At 36.3% G+C, this 23398-nt stretch overlaps 1 protein-coding gene across 1 annotated transcript; it reads left to right on the plus strand.

The window, feature by feature from the left end:
- The first annotated feature begins 1608 nt into the window (after nucleotides 1-1608).
- On the plus strand, nucleotides 1609-22971 carry AGA (aspartylglucosaminidase). The gene is made up of 9 exons (XM_081332606.1): nucleotides 1609-1835; nucleotides 3538-3691; nucleotides 8027-8139; nucleotides 9482-9594; nucleotides 13543-13660; nucleotides 15253-15328; nucleotides 16410-16517; nucleotides 18593-18726; nucleotides 19361-22971. Exons 1-9 carry the CDS (start codon nucleotides 1691-1693, stop codon nucleotides 19459-19461), a joined length of 1062 nt encoding a protein of 353 aa, XP_081188732.1. The 5' UTR covers nucleotides 1609-1690; the 3' UTR covers nucleotides 19462-22971.
- The last annotated feature ends 427 nt before the right edge of the window (nucleotides 22972-23398 follow it).

Below are 23398 nucleotides of genomic sequence, written 5' to 3' on the forward strand. Positions count from 1 at the left end.
TACCGGCATCTCAGGATATTCAGGATATCCCATCTCTCTCTATGGGGGGTGAGTTATTACCCCCCGTAGATAGGGCTGGCTCGCAACTTGGGAGTCCTCCTAGATTCACAGCTTTCTCTAGAAGACCATATAGTATCCTTCGCCCAGGTTCGCCTGGTGCGCCAGTTGCGGCCTTATCTAGACCGGGATGCCTTACGTATGGTCACTCACGCGCTCGTGACCTCTCGTCTGGACTACTGCAACGCTCTCTACATGGGGCTACCCTTGAAGACCACTCGGAGGCTCCAGCTGGTACAGAATGCAGCCGCGAGAGTTGTGTTGGGAGTTTCCTGACACTCCCATGTTACACCTCTGCTCCGTGAGCTGCATTGGCTTCCAGTTGTCTTCCGGGTGAGATTCAAGGTGTTGGTAATGACCCACAAAGCCCTACATGGCATGGGTCCGGAATACCTTGGGGAGCACCTGCGGCCGGCGTAAACTTCCCTCCGCCCAGTATGCTCCCACAGAGAGGGCCTCCTCAGGGTGCCACCGGTCAAAGAATGCCAACTGGTGGCCCCCAGGGGGAGGGCGTTCTCTGTGGGTGCACCGGATTTATGGAACCATCTTCCGGTCGAGCTCCGGATGGCGCCTGACCTCCGCTCCTTCCGGCGCAATCTCAAAACCTACCTTTTCGAACAAGCTGGCCTGGCCTGATGGGATGGGGGTTGGGTTTTATTAATGTGTTTTAACCTACTTTTAATGTGTTTTAACTTATTCGTGGGCATTTTGTTTAATCGTTTTTAATTTTTGTATCTTGTTTTTGATATGTATTGCCCTGTTCACCGCCCTGAGTCCTTCGGGAGAAGGGCGGTATACAAATTTAATAAATAAATAAATAAATAAATAAATAAATAAATAAATAAATAAATAAATAAATAAATAAATAAACTTGGTTCCTCACGACACCATCGTTTAAGTGGAAAATCAGATGTCAACCACTGTGCTTATGATTTTACTCACTCAGGTGGTTGGATAATTAGCAAAAAGGAAAATAAAGTTTGTATTTATATTCATTAAGAGAAAAGAATTACAAAAGAGCAGGTAGGCATATAGTGGGGAATACACGTAGAAAAGAATACTACTAGCACCATCAGTTTTTCTTAAGTGCTCAGGGCTCCAGATCCATTTGTGAGGCAAATAAAAGCTGAAAGAATGAAACTGATGAAAATCCTGTCAGTTACAGACAAACTAATTAAGGTTACAGACTGAGCTTGCTAATTTAATTAGCACTTTTTTGGGATTGAATTAAACACAAGCGAACCTGCAAACACCGCCAATAAGTTCTACAAATAGTTTAGAGCAACATTCTCTCAATTTCCTACCCCCACAACCCCTACAATCAGCTTCTTCCTTTCCGAAAGCTTGCTTGCCCCCCACCCTTGTCCCATTTCCGAACTAGGCTTCGCACAACCTCTCGCTGAGAAACATCAGAGGGAACCCGGCCGCGCTTGCGCTCTCCGACCTAGGCCCGAAGCGGCTGCCGATGTTAACATCCGAATGCTTAACTCTAGCGAGCTCTTCCTGGTCTACTGTTTGCGCATGCGTCCCTCTTGCTCCTGGTCACGAGAAGCAGGAGAAACAGAAAGGCGATACAAATTCGTTTGTCGCTGCGCGGCGGAGAGTCGGTGTTTCAGTCGAGTTGGTTCTTGCCATGGGACGTGACAGCCGATGGCGTGAATGTTACTGGTTCTTAGTGTTGTTGCACGGGGTGGGAAGCCTTGCTGCAGCAAGCGCTGGGGCGCCTCAGTTGCCTTTGGTTGTCAACACCTGGGCATTTAAGAATGCTAACGAAATAGGTGCTGCATCTTTTTCTTCTGTCCTTGGTTGGGGAGGCATCAACGTGGGTCGATATTTGTCACCATAATCTGGGCTTTCCGAAAATTTTGCATTCCTCGTTTACCTACTCGGAGCGAGTAGGTAAACTACTACATTTAGGTTCTCTCTGGGCTGTAGTATAACGTTACCAAACTAACTTATAAGGGATTACCGTATACTTCGGGGAGAAATATTTTTTTTTATTACTTGGCACGTGTTTGGTTTGCACTGAAAACAGATTTCAAGTTTAAGCACCTGCATCTTTACATGCTGAGCAAAATACTACTGATTATTTCTCTCTTTACAGCCTGTTTGGTTAGTGGTTAAGATATCTGGCTGGAAACTGGGAGACTGCCAGTTCTAATGCTGCCTTAGGCACAAAGCCACCTGAGTAACCTTGGGTCACTCTCTTTCTCTTAACCCTAGGAAGGAGGCAATAGCAAATCACTTCTGAAAAGCCCTGCCACAAAAACTGAAGAAACTTTCCAGGCAGTCTTGGGGGGGGGGAATGCTCTCTTTCTATTATTTATTTTTTTATTTTTATTTTTATTCCATTTGTATCCCGCCCTTCTCTGAAGACTCGGGGCGGCTTACAAGCTTAGCAGTAGCCTTCATTCTATGTATATGCCTGCTTATTAGGGCTTTCACACACACACCCCAAGCGGCATTATTACAAAGTCAGCTTAATTGCCCCCAACAATCTGGGTCCTCATTTTACCTATCTCGGAAGGATGGAAGGCTGAGTCAACCTTGAGCCTGGTGGGATGGTTTACAGATTAACAACTCCTAGGAGTAATGACCCCATTCCCTAGCAGTTGTTAAAACAATGTTGAATAAACCAACTTGCACATTAGATGTGTAGATGTTTTGGTGAAATAAAATTGACCTTGCTTATTTTAAAAAAAGAAGCAGCTTATAGAATGTGCTTAATACTTAAATGGAAGACTATTAGAAAATCTTATCATTGGAAGATTTTAAAACACATCTCAAGAGATAATGGCAAGCCATTCCATATACTTTTGTCAAGAAATAAAATTGCCAGGAATTTAGCTTCAAGAAAACTTCCTAAAGATTTTACATTTTGATGAATTCAGCATGTTGATTTCCAGTTTTTGCTAATAGTAATTAGTAGAGAAAGCATAACTACCTTTGTAAGCCTTAAGGCGTATAATGAGACCTACTTTGGGGTGAATATCTCAAGGATTGTGTTGTTAATATAAGTAATGTTGGAATGTTCCTGGATCCAAATTTAATTTAGCATGTCTTCTGTAACAAAGCTGAAAGAGAAAAACAGTGATTCCATAAAATCAAATAGCCCATTTTAATTCCAGTTTACTAATGCTAGATTTTAAAGAGACTATATAAGTAAGCAAGAAGTTATAAAAATTAATCTTTCTCCAATTAGGTTACTTTTTTATGATACAAGACTAAAGTGCTTTGAAATGGTTATTCCTTAGATTCAGAGTATAGGTTTGTGCTTACTTACCTGGGAATAGTACATGTCAATAGAAATGTACAAGATTCTTATAACTTTTGATGAATTTATATGATTTTTGACATGTACACATTTATTGAGTCAGTTGCATGGTGTAAGAATGGATATGAAATTTGCATGCATTTTTCTTGTTAGAAAAATAATATGCATTCAACCAGCTGTAATTGTTTACGTGCTTTTGATTGCAGCTTGGAATACCTTACAAGCAGGAGGTTCTGAACTTGATGCAGTAGAAAAAGGTTGTGGGCAGTGTGAAATAGAGCAATGTGATGGAAGTGTAGGATATGGCGGAAGTCCAGATGAACATGGAGAAACAACTTTGGATGCCATGATTATGGATGGGTAAGACATCCTACAAACAGATTTTCCCCAGTCCAGTAATTTCTGAAAGCAGGAGGGCTTCAGACTCTTCTACATGATGAAACGTTTTCCTGTCATATTCAGATGGAAACACTGGAAGGCTACAATGTAGGCCCTAAGACAAGCATATCTCAATTTTTTTTAAAAAAATGAAAATCCTCCATGGCCATTATCCATAAGAGTGATGTGGTCCCACCTACTTTGTGGCCTTCTGTAAACACTTGTTAAGCAAATGTTTTTTGTTCACTAATAGGTTTTCCATCTTTGTTTTACAGTTAATGGCCAACTCCAATAGTATGGTAGCAAAAGCTACTGACATAATGTGTTCATCTAAGAATCAGGATAATGTTCTTGATATTATGAAAGTTAAAAGAAAACTAGAGGACATTTGGATAGATGAGACTTGCTGCTATTTTTTGACATATGTCAAGGTGTTCTGCTTAAGCGAACATGCCAAGGGGAATATTTAGATTTTATTTATACTGTATAATAAACACCTACTCTTTTCCTAAACTTTGATTGATTATGTACCATCAAATTCAGTGTAGAGTCTTAATGACCACATAGATTTTTTTCCCATGACAATCTGTCCCTAACCTAGTCTTTTAGATCTTCCAACAGTGCCCCTCACTATAACTGAGTTAAACTTTGCTGCTGGCCATTCTCTTTGTCCTTCCAACTTTCCCAGCATTACAGCCTTTTTCAAAGTAGGAGTATCCAAAGTAGTCTAACATGAACCAGGTCATTTGTGCTTTGAGTGAGAAATTTGTGCTGATTTGTTTGATAATCCTTTTTTTCCCCTTAGCTATCCATGGTGTTATAATGATTTTTCCTCAATATCCAGATTTTAAAAGCATTGTTTTTCTTTGTCCTGCTTCTTCAAAATCCAACTTTCATTTCCATAGTGTTATAAGGAATATCATTGCCCATAATATTCTGATCTTTGTAGATATAAACACATCACGGTATCTATATTTGTTCAAGGCCTTCATATGTACTGTACAAAGTGCTAGTTTTCAAAATATTTGTGGACTGCTTATTCTTTTACGGTCAATAGTTCAGTAGTTCTTCCAAAAAGGCAGAGGTTATGTACCTGTTCCGTATCTGTCAATTCTGGTTATTCTACCTGTTTGGTCTTTATATTTTAGTCTCATTTATTCACTGGCCTCCTTGACTTATTATTCTGCAGATTACTTTCAGAGTTTGCAAATTCTTTGTATTTTTGGCTATTGGAGTAACCTAATCAGAAAAGTATAAGTTATTGAAGTTTCTTTCTTCAACCTTAAAACCATATTTACCTTTTTTAAATCCTGCTTTACTTAATGTATATGTTCAGTATATAGGTTGAATAAATAAAGAGAAAATATATCCATGTTTGACTCCTTTTTCAAAGTGGAATCTCAGAACATATCATTGTAATGCAAAACCTATATATGTCAGGGAGCCCAAATATGGGTAGACATTGGTGAAATATGGCCTCCAGTTTGGAAAAGTTTTCTTGGTAAAAATATAAGACTGATTTATCATTGACTGCTCCCAAACAGTATGAATTGATGACCTTGCAATTATCATTAAATGTGATCTTCTGCCTTCAGCATCTTCCTATATTGTTGCTACACTGTGCTTTAGGTACCTCCTTGCTTTAACAGTGCTGCTGGGTCGACCTCATGCCTTGGACGATTCTTGTGGGATTATATATTGTTGGCATGTACGACTGGCTTTCCTCACTCCTCCTTCCCAGGAGCAAACATCCTGCAATGATGAAATAGCACAGCAGGACTTGGGGGAGGGAGGTACCCCAAATTAAACATTCTTCAAATCTATATTCCCTCATACTATGCTTTGATCTGTGAAAGTGTAATAAGAATTTTTTTCTTTTTAAACAGTCATATAAAACTATATTGAAGTTACTGTCTTCAGCTTTTGCTATGTAAAGTGGTTTGTTGTTGTTGTTGTTAGCTGCGAAGTCGTGTCCGACCCATCGCGACCCTATGGACAACATTCCTCCAGGCCTTCCTGTCCTCTACCATCTTCTGGAGTCCATTTAAGCTCACGCCTACTGCTTCAGTGACTCCATCCAGCCACCTCATTCTCTGTCGTCCCCTTCTTCTATTGCCCTCGATCTTTCCCAGCATTAGGCTCTTCTCCAGTGAGTCCTTCCTTCTCATTAGGTGGCCAAAGTATTTGAGTTTTAGCTTCAGGATCTGGCCTTCTAAAGAGCAGTCAGGATTGATCTCCTCTAGGACTGACCGGTTTGATCGCCTTGCAGTCCAAGGGACTCGCAGGAGTCTTCTCCAGCACCATAGTTCAAAGGCCTCAATTCTTTGGCGCTCAGCCTTTCTTATGGTCCAACTTTCACTGCCATACATTGCAACTGGGAAGACCATAGCCTTGACTATACGCACTTTTGTTGACAGGGTGATGTCTCTGCTTTTTAGTGTGCTGTCTAGATTTGCCATGGCTTTCCTCCCCAGGAGCAAGCGTCTTTTAATTTCTTGGCTACAGTCCCCATCTGCAGTGATCTTGGAGCCCAGGAAAATAAAATCTGTCACTACCTCCATTTCTTCCCCATCTATTTGCCAGGAATTGAGAGGGCCAGATGCAATGATCTTGGTTTTCTTAATGTTAAGTTTCAACCCAACTTTTGCACTCTCCTTCTTCACCCGCAACAAGAGGCTCTTTAGTTCTTCTTCACTTTCTGCCATTAGAGTGGTATCATCTGCGTATCTAAGGTTGTTGATATTTCTTCCGGCAATCTTAATTCCAACTTTTGATTCATCTAGCCCTGCCTTTCTCATGATGTGCTCTGCATATAAGTTAAATAGGCAGGGCGACAGTATACAGCCTTGCCGGACTCCTTTCCCAATTTTGAACCAATCAGTGGTTCCATGTCCAGTTCTCACTGTTGCTTCTTGACCCGCATATAGGTTTCTCAAGAGACAAATAAGATGGTCTGGTACTCCCATCTCTTTAAGAACTTGCCACAGTTTGTTATGATCCACACAATCAAAGGCTTTAGCATAGTCAATGAAGCAGAAGTAGATGTTTTTCTGGAACTCCCTAGCTTTCTCCATGATCCAGCGTATGTTGGCAATTTGATCTCTAGTTCCTCTGCCTCTTCGAAATCCTGCCTGTACTTCTGGTAGTTCTCGATCCACATACTGCTGAAGTCTAGCTTGTAGGATTTTAAGCATGACTTTACTAGCATGAGAAATGAGTGCAATGGTGCGATAGTTTGAACATTCTTTGGCACTGCCTTTCTTTGGAATTGGAATGTAAACTGATCTTTTCCAATCCTGTGGCCACTGTTGAGTTTTCCAAATTTGCTGGCAAATTGAGTGTAGCACTTTTACTGCACTGTCTTTTAAGATTTTGAATAGCTCAGCTGGAATACTGTCACCTCCACTAGCTGGTTTAACCATCTTTAACTCCTATCTTTGAAAACTGTTTCCACAAAAAGTTTCATAGTAACACAGAGTTTCACATAAATATTTTGTAACGTTATGTGGTTTTATATTGTGTTTATATTACATACTGCATTCCATCACCATCCATGTTGGGACAAGATGGTTTTTCACTACAAAATGGTTCCTCCCCAAGTATTGCCTTCCATAGTATAAGTACTATAATAATCTGAATTCTTGTTTTTTGACCCAAACTTCCTTAAATTCTCTATAGGTATTTTAAGAATTTTGAATATTACCCCACAGGGCAAAACTCTTAAGTATTTTAAGGAGATAATCAACCAATAAGAGTATCTAGTTTAGAGTGCTTTGAAATGGATATTACATCTTGGGTGGTAAATTTATATGTGAGAATACATGTGGTGCATAGCAAATATTTTTTCCTCTGATATGTATACTGGTGAGTTTCTATAAAGTATTCTAGAGAGGAGAAAGATAAACTTGTTTCATGGAAGGCAGCCTTGCAATTTTGAAAAGATCAAAGAAACCTGCTGCTGATATTAGCAAAATACTTTTTAAGTTAAAGTTTCCAATCTAATATGGGCTTTGTATACTCTGCTGTTAAAACGGTTTTGGTTTTAGTTTATCCAAATGCTGCCATATGGTTAAAGCTCCTATATGTGTTTTTTACTTGTAGCAGATATCTGTAGCATGCAGTTAGCCAGATTGCAGCCTACAAGCACAAGCTATTTATTACGTTAGCAGTTTAGTAGGCTGAAGGTGATTATTGAATATCAATGTCTCTCTATATATTTTGCATTAGTACCTACAGTTTGACATGAATTGATTTTGTTTTCTGCATTTTGAGGGTAGCACTTTAAATATTTGTTCCTTGGGTTTTTTTGTGATCTAGTAACACAATGCAGGTTGGAGCAGTAGCAGATCTCAGACGCATTAAAAATGCTATTGGTGTCGCACGGAAAGTGATAGAACATACTAAGCACACTTTTCTAGTTGGTGAATCAGGTAATTTTTTTGTTATCCTTTTTGTAAATGTTAGCTACTATGTGGTGATGAGAGAGGCTCACAACTGGAGCCAAGAAGGCCTCACAACCCCAGTGGGACAAATGAATTGAATCTAATGATGATGATTCCTTGATTTTTGTTCCAGTTTTCTGGCCAGATGACACACACAAAAGTAACAACAACTGTAAAATACTTGTTCTTCTAGGTGAAAGCAAAATAATGAAAAAAGGCCACAAGTAGTTTGGGCTACTACTACCTGGTATTAATCTTGTTTGAATAATGATATTATTAAATTATTATTTAAAATGGAGCTGACAGAAGAGACAAGCTTCTCTTCCCAGGTGGATCTACTCATGGAGTGTGGCTTCTGGGATTTTCAGATGATTAGCTGGCTTGTGGGAGCTTTGAACTGATTGAACTGCTACTGGTCTCTCTGTACCAGGGACTTCAGGGGACATTGTAGGACTGCACAGCTGTAAGAATACTCAGCGTAGCATGTCTTTAGGGTGCTCCTCTGACTATTTCTTGAAATCTTTGGAATGTTTCATAATCTGGCCTTGGGGGACTCTGGGGCTGTGGGGGAAAAAGTTTGTGCAATTCAAGGTGCTGGTTGTCACCTTTAAAGCCCTTCATGGCGTGGAACCAGGTTATCTCAGGGACTGTCTCTTGCTGGTCACATTCACCCGACCCACTAGAGTGGGAAGGCAAGGAATGTTGTGGGTCCTGTCCCCTAAGGAGGTACATCTGATGGGATCCAGAAGAAGGGCCTTTGGATCATCTTTCCTGCGGAAGTTAGACTAGTCCCTATTTTGACAGTCTTTCAGAAGGCCCTGAAGACTTTGTTCTGCCAGCTGGTCTGGGGAACCCAGACTGCAATGGAGCCCATCAAATGGCTTATTGAATCATGCTGTCGCCGGGGGGTGGGGGGGTGGTTAGTATTGTTTTTTTTTTATTTTATTTTTTCTATAGTGTACTTTTATTATTTGTAAGCCACCTGGAATCACTATGAGTGAGTAGGCAACTATATAAATTTTCTAAATAAATAAAAATAAAAATTATATTAATAAATATTAAGCAATGGATGGGTTTAGTTTAGGCATCCATGACATCTCAGGAATGGTCTGGGTCTGTAAAGGGATAGCATATTACCTTTTGTTGTGTGTTTTCTGGGAGGACAGAACGTGTAGTCTCTCAGCCTCTATTAGTCTGTGACCAATAGGTGAGAAGAAAATGTACAAAAGTATAACAATTTAATTGTTAAATTCTTATAGGATGTACATATGATTGTAGTCAAATATTAACTGTCAGGAATACTTAACACTTGTTGTTTTTTTCTGTAAAGCTTCACTCTTTGCAGAAAGCATGGGATTTCCAAGTGAAGATTTAACTACGCAGAATTCTGTTTCAATGTATGTAAACTGGCTCAATCAAAACTGCCAGCCAAATTTCTGGAAGGTAAAATATTTAAAAATAAACCTTAGTGACTGTTATTTATCATTTAAAAATCTGCATATTTCATAAATTATGATCATCACTGGGAGACAAGATAACTGACTGCAATCCACTTTGCTGAATATAATATTTCTGAGTCACCAGATGATATATGATATAATTTAATATTAATATTATTAAATATATATATATATCAATATATTAAAATATATTAATATTTTGTAGTAGTTTTTAAAATTTCAAACACTGCATATGGGAAAGTATGTAAAAGTGAAGCTAGTGCATTTAATATTTCTTAACCATGTATCGTCTCACAAAATTATTTTGTATCAATTTTCAATGGTAGATGAAGGTGAGATGAGAAGGGGGCAGGGACAAAACGTTTATTTATTCAGATAATTGTGTATATGTCTAATACAGTTTGTTGTGCTTGGTATGAACCAATTGTCAACACTGCTAACATCAGATGTTCTTGCTTTGACAACATAGGGAGATGCAGCCTTTTTATTTCCTATGCTTTATTCTTAGAATTACATGATACTGGGGGAGGAGGAGGAATGTGATGGGAGTTAGTTAGACATAACAATATTGTAAAAGTGTATGAACTCGGGCTTTTGAAATAAGAGATGATAAAAGATGGTGGTTTGACGTACAAGGGAGGGAAAACCTGCAATTCAAACTAATTGGAGAATGTGATTTATCACTGCTAATTAGAGTAGGGAATTGTGTTTGATACTATGTGCTAAGGGGAGGAGAATTCAGATTTTGGCTTCGACCATGTATGTGCTGAAGCTATGCTACTCGAATAAAGATTCTTTAAGGTAAACAATGCCTTGAAGTTCTTTGAAGAGTTTCATTTGGAACCATGACACCAATATCATATCTGGTGTTTTTTTAAATATCATGTTTCTCCGAAAATAAGACAAGGTCTTATTTTATTTTATTTTTGCCTCCAAAAGAGGTACCAGATCTTATTTTCGGGTGGTGTCTTTTCTACTCACCTCTGACACCAACAGCCTCACCCAGCTGGTCCGCTTCTTCTGCAGCAGTAGAACCAGCTTCATTCTGCAGCTGCATTCTGGCCTGCATTTCACAGTCAAGCCTTTCCGGAAGGCCTATGCAGCCAAGTACTAAGCTGTGGATTGAAAGCTATGGATTGAAAGGCCCCTGACTGAGAAATGCAGGCCTGGTTGCAGAAAACACTGCAGAAGAAATGGGTCGGCGAGGAAAGGCCTGGCTGCAAGGTAAGTGGGTGCGGGGCACGTGTGTGCTTCACCCCAAAACTAGGGCTTATTTTCAGGGTAGGGCTTATATTAGGCCCACCCCCAAAATCAAGCTAGGGCTTATTTTCGGGATAGACCTTATTTTCAGGAAAACACGGTAGCAAGAAAAAGAAAAGAAAGAAAAGTATATTGGGAAATTTTAAAGACTGAATGCTGTAGAAGATTCCTACTGGACCAAACGAAGGCCTATATTAGTTTTCTCTTATCCTTGCCCTAAATTCTCATACTCTTGAGCTATCATGCTTGCTGATGATTTTGATTATTGTGATCCAGTGGACATATGACCCGAGTCTGTCCTGGCATTATCTTTCTCACTAATAGGTAAAACACAGGAAAAATTGGCATTCAAAGTTCTTTTATCTTTGATATTAAAGGCAGAGTTTTAATTTCCTGATGAGGGTCATACAAAGTGAAGTCAATACTTTAAGTTAATGAATGGGATATAAGTGGTAATTTAAGTTTAGGAATTTTTCTGTACCTGCTCCATTTCCAATGAGCAGGACAATAGTATCAGACCATTTCAACTCCCCAATTTGTCTGAAATGGTATAGGGTTTCCTGCCTGAGCAGGGGGTTGGACTAGATGACCTCCAATGTCCCTTCCAACTTTACTATTATGATTATGATTATGATTAAATATGGTTGCTTACAGAAATTCTGTTTTATTTGGCAGTAGTGAACAATGTAACCATATGGAAAGCACTGGGAGGTTAGTCTGTGTTCAAGAATGAGCAAACACTTTATTACCACTTTAACATGGAAATGTAGAATACATGAGAATGGATGCCTTGAAGTTGGCATCAATATCTCCCAGTTACTTGGCCATTGTGATCCTTGTAAGAGTTGCAGACCTTTACTAGTCTTTCCGTACCAAAGTAAAAACATTGCCCAGCAAAAGTATACAGGTAGTCTTCAACTTACAACAGTTCATTTAGTGATTGTTAAAAGTTATGACATCACTGAAAAAAGTGACTTATAACAATTTTTTCACACTTGTGACCATTGCAGCATCCCCATAGTCACGTAATCAAAATTCAGACATTTGGCAACCAACTCATATTTATGTTCTTTGCAGTGTCCTGGAGTTAAATGATCAACTTTATGACCTTCTGTCAAGCAAAGACAATGGGGAAACCAGATCCACTTAACCATGTTACTAACTTAACAGCTGCAGTGATTCATTTAAAAACTGTGGCAAGTAAGTTTGTAAAATGGGGCAAAACTCACTTAACAAATGTTTCACCTAGCAACATTAATTTGGGGGTCAATTGTGGTTGTAAGTTGAGGACTACTTATAACTAAAAAAAACTCCCTAGATGCATAATGTTTCCAAAGAATTAAGCAGATTTAAAATAATTTACAGGAGCCAAAGTTTTGATTGAAGAGGCTTTTTTTATATGATCACGTGAGAATGAGTGGAGGAGCTTTAGATGCCCACATATATTATTTTGCTAGAATGACCATTTCCAACTAGAGGGCAGCACTTAATTGACTTTTTGTGTACTCAAAGAGGGCTGGATGCTTTTAATATTTGAATGGGAAACCAAGAGGCAGCTAGAGGATTTAAAAAAATCCAGAACAAAACAAAATTCACCTGTATTGCTCCCAAGAAAATAACATGAACATGTTTAAGAAATCAGTTTTGAAAAGTGAGCATTTCTGAGTTTTTATATCTCTACCCCAACCAATCTCTCGTTCTGTATAGCTATTTCAGCAATGCCAGCATCATTAGGCCCTGTAATGCAAACTCAGATTTGGCAGTATATGCTGTGCTGTACATGTATATGTTATAACTATGTTTAGTGGATGAATTTTGACATACCCTTATGATCCTAGATATTACTAGGATAATCAATACCTGAGGACCTTTTAAGGTCTTGAATTAGATGTCTTGCAATTAATAAGCTCCATAGGTAATCTTAGTCAATATTGTTGAGGATAACAAATGTCATGGCCATTTTCTGTAAGTTACCCTTCAAAAAGCAGAAAGCAGTGCTGTATGGTAGAAATCTGGAAGTTAAGACACAACAGCTTATAAATGTTGCAAGAGAACTTTGTGATTAAGCTAACCTCTTCATTACCTTCTTTATGAAAGCAGGAAAGTGGGCCATTGTATTTTGCATTTAGTACCTGAATTGCATGTAAAGTGAGAATAAAATATGCTGAATTATGAGGTTTAAATCTTTCAGAAACTAGCACTGTAGTTATATATGAAGTTGTCTCATCACAATCAGTAGGGATGCTCATAAGGTCTGGGAGGAACTCATTTTAAATTACCATTGTAGGAGCAAGACATATCATGCTGAGGTTTTTTTGCACATAGAATCTTGATATATTTCATTTCTTTTCTGGGTATTCATCTTAGGACATATTTGCAAATCACAAAACAACATGAGATCTGAGCGTTTTTGTAACTGAAGTGTTTTTAATACTGAGTTACTCCTATGGAGATATATGCTTTTATCTGTTCCTTGTTTAATGCCTCTGAACTGCAATAATTTGCTTTAGATGAAAGTTCTTTGTCCTTGGCATATACAAGCCTATATTTTTCTTTTAGCAAGGTAATTTAGTTCTTTTCTCTTTTTCAAAGTCTAGGAAAAATATCCATAGGTTTTTTTTAAATATCTCTTCAATTAAAGATTTTAATGTGAATAAAACTTTGATTACAGAATGTTACACCAGATGCTTCAAAATCATGTGGTCCCTACAAACAGACTGCAGAGTTCAGTAAAAAAGAACAAAGTACTTCAGACAGAAGAATTGAAGTTCATAACCACGATACTATTGGTATAGCAACTAGTCATACTTTAATACTTGTGTTTGTTGCAGCTAAAATCCCATACACAATTAAATATCAATTGTGTATAAAGTAATGGACATAATACAAAGGACATCTATCAGGAAATAGATGGTGTTACTGATTTTGCTATTTATGTGTTGAAATCTGCTTGATGCTTATTGTACGCATCTGGCATATTATTCTTCAATTGGTTTTAGAGTATTATATTCATTTTTCAACCCTTAGCCTTTTCTCCTCAAATATAGTGATAATGGACTTTAGGTCCACTTATTGGGGTATACAGATGCACACAGCCTAAAGAGAAGCTTTTATTAGCAAAACTGGGCTGTGATCTTGAAATATGAAATGTAGGTTCATTTTGAAAAGCAATTTTGGTTTTGCCTGCTTAAAACATTCATCAAGAGTATCCTTTAAAACAAAATGAAAGATTTCTTATTGGATGTTCTGAAACTCTGCAGCCAAATGAAACTTAGGGATTTGGACAGAATTAACTTCACATTTAAAAAAAAAATCACTCAAATGAGTAGGAGGGGAACTATCTCTGTATTTGGATTTAGTCTCTGCCATCTGCGTAGCAATTAAATATGGAATTTACAAAAACACTGGAGTGACTTGGGAATGTACATCTCATTGCCAGACACTTAAGGCAACACTTCAAGTGTGATGATTACATTCGTCATCATTTAGCAATTAGCATTTTTAAAATGTCAAGTTTCTTACCAAGCAAAAGGTATGACCTCGTAAGCACTTCCACTTTGGCAGCTTACCCGAGCCAGACATATTTTTCACTAGGCACAGCGATGTGCAAGAATGGGGTATGCTAGTGTATCTTAAATTAGATATTTTGTCTACTGTAGGCATGTTGCCCACTTGGCAGATAGGATGTGATTAGATTCTTGTATTCATTTAGTAGTAAGACATGATGCTCTCACTGCTTGTTATATGAGCAATATAGAAATATTAGTAGAAATGAAGTAAGTTCCTTAAACTCTGTATTTCCACAAGGAAAATTAAAGAAAATTATTAGAATGGCTCCTTGAAAACAAAATCATGACTTAAATCTAATGCAGGGACATTGGCCACAATGTGAATTTCAGTTGTCTGTTAGAGGGGAAAATATCCAAGCGCTAGACTCATCATCTCGCGTACACTTAAAAACTAAGTATAGAACAGAAATAAGAAATATCAAATGTATTTGAATATACAAACTATCTTCAGATAATCTTCATGGAGCTAAATGTTTCTAATGTAATTGGGCAGAATTTGAAGACAGGGAACAATCTTAATGGTCATGTCTTCTCTGATGGAAGATTCCCTTTTGGCTAATGGAATGTCCCTTGAACAAACTTGTTTCAAAAATGAAATGTTTTCTTCTTTCTTTTTCTGAGAGGCCTCTGGAAGAAAGATAATTTCCAAGTGTAATCGATCCAATCAAACATTGAAAATTTTTTAGCTGCCATCTAATGTTCTGTTGTATAGCTCATAACCCATTTTGAAGGATGGGCAGCTTGGTATCCTCATTAAATGAGGAAAAGCTTCCTCAAAATGCTTCTAAATGTCAATTCTTTTTCATTTGTAGGCATGATTGTAATTGGACAGAGTGGAAATATTGCTGTAGGGACATCTTCAAATGGTGCAAATCACAAAATCCAAGGGTTTGTATAATTTATAAGTCTTGGCCCTATAAATGTAAAATATGATTTATTTAATGTGATGCAAATAGTGTTTATCAACTATTTGTGTAAGAAGGATCACTTATTTGGTGATCTAAGCTAGAGGTTGGGTTTGTCCTATGTTGTTATCTTTTATTTACTTCTTGCTAGCAAATTTATTTTAATAGTGAGCATTTTGGATAAAACTGTTATTTCCTAATGATGAATGAATACTTGAACTAAACATCTCCAGTTCTCAAGCCTTGGCATTATTAGATCAGCATGACCATAGAAGTGTTATTGTTTTTTATCACAGACCATCCACCTCAATATTCTTTTTACTGAAATATATATATTTAAAACTTATTTATGACAATTGGATTTGAATTAGAAGTATACTGCTGTCAGGATTTGGTATTGCTGTTGTAAAATAAATTGTGTGATATAGTCAGATGATGATACATTATTATTTATTTATAAAATTTATTGGCCACTCATCTTACAATAGGGTAACTCTGGGCGGCTTACAGTTACATCTAACCTAAAACATAAAAAGTTAATATCATACCTTATAGCCAACGATACATTGGGAAGGGGGGCAGCGTAGGGAGGGGGGAAATCTGTTATTACTCACTTGACCACCTCCATTGCACTGTTCCCCCACTGGGACCCCAAGCTGAGTGGCAGAGCCATGTCTTACAAAAAGATAGGAGGGTTGGAGCCAATCTCACATTGGGGCAAAATGTTCTACACAGATGATACATCTTAAATCACAGGACCACATATGCTGCTCTGACCTCCTTCATGAGTCATAGGAGCCTTCTGTGACCACACTTATTAAGTGATTAGATATTTATAGATTTGAAAGATGAAAGGTTCTCCTTAAAAAAATTATTTTAGAATATACTGTACATTGCAAAATGGGTTGGAATAATATGAATAAATATCCCCAAGCGCTTTCTAAAATCTTTTCATTATGGCCCCACCTCCGTGATTTTTCAGTACACTAGTTGTTTCTTTGCTCAGAATAAAGCTGCTATTATATTTTAAAAATGCACTTATTGCATGTTATTTTCCTCTTTAGACGTGTAGGAGACTCTCCAATAGCTGGAGCAGGGGCATACGCTGATAGTACAGCTGGAGCTGCAGCTGCTACTGGTAATGGAGATATTATGATGCGCTTCTTGCCCAGGTTTTTATACATTATTAACTTTTGAATATAGTTTTGAATATACTTGAATACTTGAATACTTTTGCATTTGACTACCTGTGTGGAAAAATAAATAAAAATGGAAAGGAATCAATCATGTTAATTTACAAACTTGGAACATTTCAGTTAAGATTTGTTTTTAAAATGGCATTCTTTATTGATCACATTTATATCCTGCCACAATCTAAATTAATTTTGGGGTATGTTTTAAAGTGAAGCCAACCTAAATTGTCTTTATTATAGTGCTATCTCTGCACTATTCATCTAATTCCCTATTCTATCTTACTTTGGAAAGAGGCATATTTAATGCAATACTTGTGATAGTTACATCACTATTCTTTTTCATATTATATTGAATTATTCCTTCATTTTCAATGCTATACCACCATTCTTTTTCATATATGGCCTATTTTGTATGGATACAATATTTTGGTGTATTGCAATGAATGAATTACCCAGTTTATATTACATTAGGACTATAGATTATATTAAACACATCATAATGACAGTTTAAACTCCCAGAATGTTCCGTTCTCCTATGCAAAATTTTGGAAATTGTCCATATGCCTGTGGAGAGTTTTCATGGCATACAGTGCTTTATAAATGCAATCGCTGAGTTTCAGCTATTCTTCAGGAATTTGTTTAAAAGCAAGAGGCATTTTAAAGAACATTTAGAAAGCAATGTTCAAGGGAAACTGAAAATTATGCATATATCACTGCAAGTCTTCTGGCATTTATTTATTTATATCCCACCTTTATTCATTTTGCCCTGTTCCAAGCCTTCTCCTTTTGAGGACAGTTGTTGAGAAGTGGAAGGAAACAAATATAAAGGATAATTTCCTATAGGGACCTATTGGTCCCTTCCAGTTGGTATTCAGGCCTAGAGAAGGGATAGAAATAGCATTAGTTTCTTAGTTAGATTACCTTTATCAGATTCTTGGTGAGGGAGTTCATGTCTTCTGGTCATTTTAGATATCTTGGCAATGTTAGATAGCCTATATTTCTAGACTATCTACAAGGGTTTGGAATTGGAGGCGCTATTTTATGGCAGTTTTGTTCCTTAATAAATGAAAAGATTCTGCCAGTATTCAAGGAGGGAAGGCCTAGAACCCTTGATTGTTCCATTGTAGGTTTAAAAAGATTGGTGCTTTTCTTCATATTATTTAACTTCTGTATTAACTTCCTGCAAAGTTGTCATTGGTTTGGTGGGAGATATTGGCAGCAGCTGGATGACCTGGAGATTATTAGAGATGGGAAGTAGTGAAACAAGATTAAATTGTAACAAAACTGAATTGCTGTCATCATTAAACATCAATTTAAAAATTGGGTGCAGTAATGGGGCCCCCACTAAAAGAGTTGGTTTAGGATATGTGATCTACCTAGGAGGAAACTGCTGCAGCAGGTAGAAAGCAAGGCCAAAGGTCCCTTGCCCAGCTTTTTCCTGGTGTGCCAATTATGATCCTAACTGGACTAGTCTGGCAATAGTACTTAATGCCATGATAGCCACTCAGCTATAGTACTATAAAAATTGCTCTCCATAAAATTGCCTTTGACTTGGAATAAACAACTAATACAGAATGTGTTAATAGATACCAGGTTCTTACCAAACAGTGAAAAATGAAAATACCGGTATAACAAAAACTAGTACAATTGTATTTGTACCTTAATATCCTTAAATAGAATAATATTAAAACAGTTACACTGAATGGTTAAAAATAGGGCAGATAAATACTGTTTATCGATTTAAATACTGGTAACAATAAGGTGTTAGTTTATTTAAAAATAGTTTGGAAAAAAATACACAGATTTAACAATATTTCTTTGATGCCAAAATGGGTGGATGTTCCAAGAATAGAATACCCGTGCAAGTTTAGGTGTAGTTCTGATTGCTATTGCTTCATATTTCAGAAAAGCAGAGGATGGGAAGAAGAATCTCCTTAATATAGGGGGAAATTCTCAATGAAGAAACATTTTAAAATATTCTTTTGTCAGCTAAAAGGCATTTATTTGGACACTGGAGGATGTGGATTGTCAGTTCATTTTTTCTGTCTTTGTAGTTATCAAGCGGTGGAATATATGCGAACGGGAATAGACCCAACGATGGCATGTCAGAAGGTTATTTCTAGAATCCAGAAATATCATCCCCATTTCTTTGGTGCTCTTATTTGTGCCAACACAAGTGGAAGCTATGGTACTTCTTTTTGTTTTTCCTGCATGTTTTTCTTAGCATAGAAACAATTCTGTTCATATAGGTATGATTCTGTTTACAATATATATATTGGTCACGCTAGCATTGATATGAATATCTTTCATATGAAAGTGGCTAAATGAAAGGTTCACATTCTTTTTCAGAACATATCATCAGACCGAGGCCCACTTCAAAGCAATCAAAGATCAGTCATGCTGGGTCTCTCATTAATAAACCCTTGGATCACTGAGAAGTGTAATTTTGCTAATCAGTATGGCCTGTTGGGCTAGGTTGCTTAGTGCAGTTCTTTTATCTCTGGTTTCCCACAGTTCATATTTAAAAGTTTAAATATACAAAGGTTCATTAAATTCACCAATATTAAGATGTAAATTGAAATAAAGTTGCAATTATACTTTTAAGAGATATGAAGTCTAACGAACTGCTTTGAGGTGGATTCTTTTTTTAAAAGGGAAAAGATTTATAAGAGAAAATTAAATGACGATATAACTAAGTAGTCTATAAAGAAATCATTACATTACTGTAGAAAAGTAGAATCCCTAAATGTTAAAAGTACCAGGAGGCAGATTAATGTAATAGCCATTGTTTATTCTCTCAACTTTTCTTTTTCCTGCCACAGGCGCTGCCTGCAATAGAGTCCCAGGATTCACACAGTTCCATTTTATGGCTTCTAACCCTATTCTGAAGCAGCCATCTGAGCAAATAGTAGACTGCATTTAATTTTTTTCTCCATATTTTCTCTTAATGGAAATCCCTAAACTCAACCCAGCAGAAGAAATGAAGACTCACAATTTAATCCTAATATACTCTTGGAATTAAACTGCACTGCATTCTGTAGAAATTATTTCTAAGATTGTTATACAAATAAATGAGTAGATTAGGTTGTCAAGTTGAACAAAACCTACTACAACTTTTCTCAATGACTTTCTGAGCTACTTTTTGCAATAACATTCATTTTTAAAGATAAACTTTGCAAATATTAGAGATCTTAATAATTTTTCCCTAAGTTAACTCTCAGTTCTCTATTTTGCATAATATTCTAATGTAAAAGAAGCTTATACTCAAATTCACAAAATATAGCCATTGCTTAAGTTGTTTACTATTTTATCCTTAAAATAAATCCAGGTGTAGACTTCAAAAAACAAGATTCAATAAATTCTGGTTTTTTTTACAATACTATATAAAATATTTTTTCTGCTGTTGAAGTTGGACCATGAGCTCCATAGCATCCTACCTCATTCCCACTCCTCTCAAATAACTATCAATGTTTTCTTTAAACATGGTTTTACCAAAATCTATTTAATTACCATAATTGGTGTTGAGTAACCATGAACCAGTAATTATCGCTCAGCCTGACCTAGACTACAATAATGGGCAACATCAACTATGTTGGCTTGTGGCTTTCAAAAGAAAAGTATAGCCTAATTGTGAGAGATTATGGGCAAACCAGAAAACCCAGGAGAAATCAATTGAGATATCATAAATGGTAAAACCTCTAGGAGATGTCTGAAAAAAATACTCAGATTCAACCATAATTCCAGACAGATTAGAAAATGGGCTTTGGTCATTCTCATCCAGATGAGAAGGCCAAAGTACTAGCTTTTGTGTCACTCACCAGTTATGAGCTAAACCAGACGGATCACTTTTTCCCAGAGTTTCTACTCATCAAACTAGCATGCTGCAGATCCTGTCAGCCGAAGAAGGTTGGGCTGATGGAGACTAGAAGATGAGCTTTTCTGCAGCAGCCTCTGCTCTATGGAACATCCTCCCTTTGGAGATTAGAATAGACCCAACTCTGTTAGCATTTCATAAAGCTTTAATAACCTGGCTATGCTTCGTGCACCAAGGGCCCTGCTTCCTGCCTATATTATTAATGGCTCTTGTATGTACTTTGAATTAGATCTATAAATGTTCTCTACTGTTTTTAATTTTTTTACTGTTCTTACTAGTTTTTTAAAAAATAATTTTAATAGTAATATATGTTTTGAATTATAAGCTGCCCAGAGTCATTTACTGAAATAGACAGCTGTAGAAATCAAATAAATAAAAACATTAGATTTAATAGTGGTTGGATTTCTGTTTTTTCTTTTGTTTTGTCAATCAGTTGAATAATATATTATGAATATCTGCTGAAACAAAAAATAGAAAAGAGATTGCATAAGCGTCTTGTAGGAATTTTTTTTCTTCATCTCCTGAAATCGATCTTTTAAGATAGGCTTACCAATATTTCAATAGAAGAAATTTTATTCTAAGGTCCTTGGGGACTATCAACACAGACACTTGGAAACATACCTGCTAAAAGACAGTACAAGATTTTGGCCCAGAGTGCAGCTACATCAATGGGATAATTATTTTTATTTTTTAAAAAAGTAGGATCACATGCTTATAAATAAAGAATTGTCAAATATTGAATGAGATTGTAAGGTATAAATAAACTGCATGCTGCTTCCTTCAGTTCTTTCCATTAGTTGTATTTATTGGAGCTGATATGGGCTTAAGTGAAAATATCTGGATAATACCCAGTTACTGTCTATCTTTAAGACTACTAAGTTGGAGTTGGAAATGTGGCTTCTGTGGCCCAATTATATCTCTAAATTGTTTCCGCTAACCCTCAACATTAAAAATGTATTAAATGTTCAGTTGAAAATGGCTGAAAAAAAATCACCTTTTACAATTTAAAGAAAATTTAGTTGATTGTTACATTTTCCCTTTCATCAGTATTATGTTTCAATGAGATCGATTCAGTAATTTTAACTGGGAGTTTTTCTGTCGGATAAAGGGCTTCAAAAGTCAGTGATTCTACTATATAGCTGATAAGTGAATCTTCTGTTCTAACTCCGATTACTATTCACAGAGAACAGTGTAATAAATTGTAAAGAATGAATAGAGAATTTTACTTTACATATTTATTTAGCTAGCAAACCAAAGTCATGATTTCCTGAAACAAATTTAATTTAAAAACTCAAATTCTTATAATAAAAAGGTTGTTTTTCCATGTTTCAAATTTTTAACCAGATCCTGAGCAAGTAATCACATTTTATTACACCAAACTTTAAAGGATACATTCAGATTTTAAAAAGAAAAAACACCATGGTTCAATATATGTATATTAATATTAAATGTAATATTACCCAGCCTGGCATTCTCCAGAAGTATTGAGACCACAACTTCCATTGTGTTAACCTTTTGACCATGACCTGATAAATGCATCATTTTCAATGATTTTAGACAGCATTGTTCTAAATCGGGTCGTGTATTTTTGCTTTTATGCTGCAATTTTATAGTACTTTGACGCCTTGGGGGATGAAAAAGGTAATTTTGAAATAATTTTTAATCAGTATAACCATGTATTGACTTCTTGGAAGTGGTGAATTTTGGTGAATGTTAGCACTTTAATAGAGACATTGTAGAAATAGATCATAATAGCCTTTATACATTTCTTGGAATTTTTCCTTTATGCCACTTATTTACAGCAAAACTATTTGTAATAAGTAAGCATAATCTTACTTATTCACTGTATAGATTTGCCCTAAGGAGCCAATCTTGTCACTTATTTTGAATCTCAATTTTTATCTATTGTGGAATGGTAAGGGTTTAGGTTCTCTTGCATTAAAAAAGAAAAATAATAAAAAAATAATAAAAAAATAATAAAATTGCCCTGTGTAATATACTGAAGAAAATTGTTCATGAAGGCTTTTAGGATGAGAAACTACCAACTATTAATTACCTTATTCCTTTTAACCTTTCTGAAATAAGTACTTTCCAAGTAGTACTTCATATTGTGAAACAATACAAATTTCTATATCTCTTAATGGACTTTATGCCACAATTTTCGCAATACTACAGTGATAATAATTTTGTCTTTGCACCATAATTACTTACATTAGAATTTTGCTGCAGTGTGCTTTAGGGAACCAATTAAAGGAAAATAAGAATGGCTACTGTATAATTTGTTTTTAATACTAAAGAAAAGCAAATGTTTTATAACTCAGTGGTAGAATACTTTGTATAAAAGAAATGCAGCCCTCAATTTGTGTTATTCCCATGCTGGGCTGGAAAGAAACAGAAATGTACTTATTTAATGTTGCCAAGAAAACCTAAGGGACTTATCCAGACAATCATCAGGAGTCAAGCCTGATTCAAAGATACAATCAATTATCCAATCTCATTTAGTGTACACAATTATTTGAATCATTGGTCTAACAGTGTGATGTTGATTTTCATAATAAAAATATTTGATATGTACTAAGTACTGTGTATGTATATGCATACATAGTTAATTTGTAAATACATTTTAACATGTTCTTCAAATATGCATAGTATTTCAACCCTATCCACCATAACAAAATGAGATTGTGCTCGTGGCTGTCCAAGGTTTATGTTAAATCTGAGAATTAATGGAGGTTTGAACCAGTTATTCTTAGTCCTATTCCAACTTTGAAAGGCATTGCCAAATATCATGTAATTGAATTTAGAAAATGAAAATTATTTGATGAAGCAAAATATTCATTTCTGAATTCAATGTATTCAACACTAATACCTACTGTACTTATATAGATTTCCCTTGAATCCATTGAGACTGAGGTTTAAGTGTTGAAAAAGCTTGTGAAGACAAAAGGACTAACAAGGTTTCAGTTATGCATGACTAAAATTGTAG

This window comes from Vipera berus, assembly GCF_964194415.1.
Source record: "Vipera berus genome assembly, chromosome: 7".
NCBI classification, from domain to species: domain Eukaryota; kingdom Metazoa; phylum Chordata; class Lepidosauria; order Squamata; family Viperidae; genus Vipera; species Vipera berus.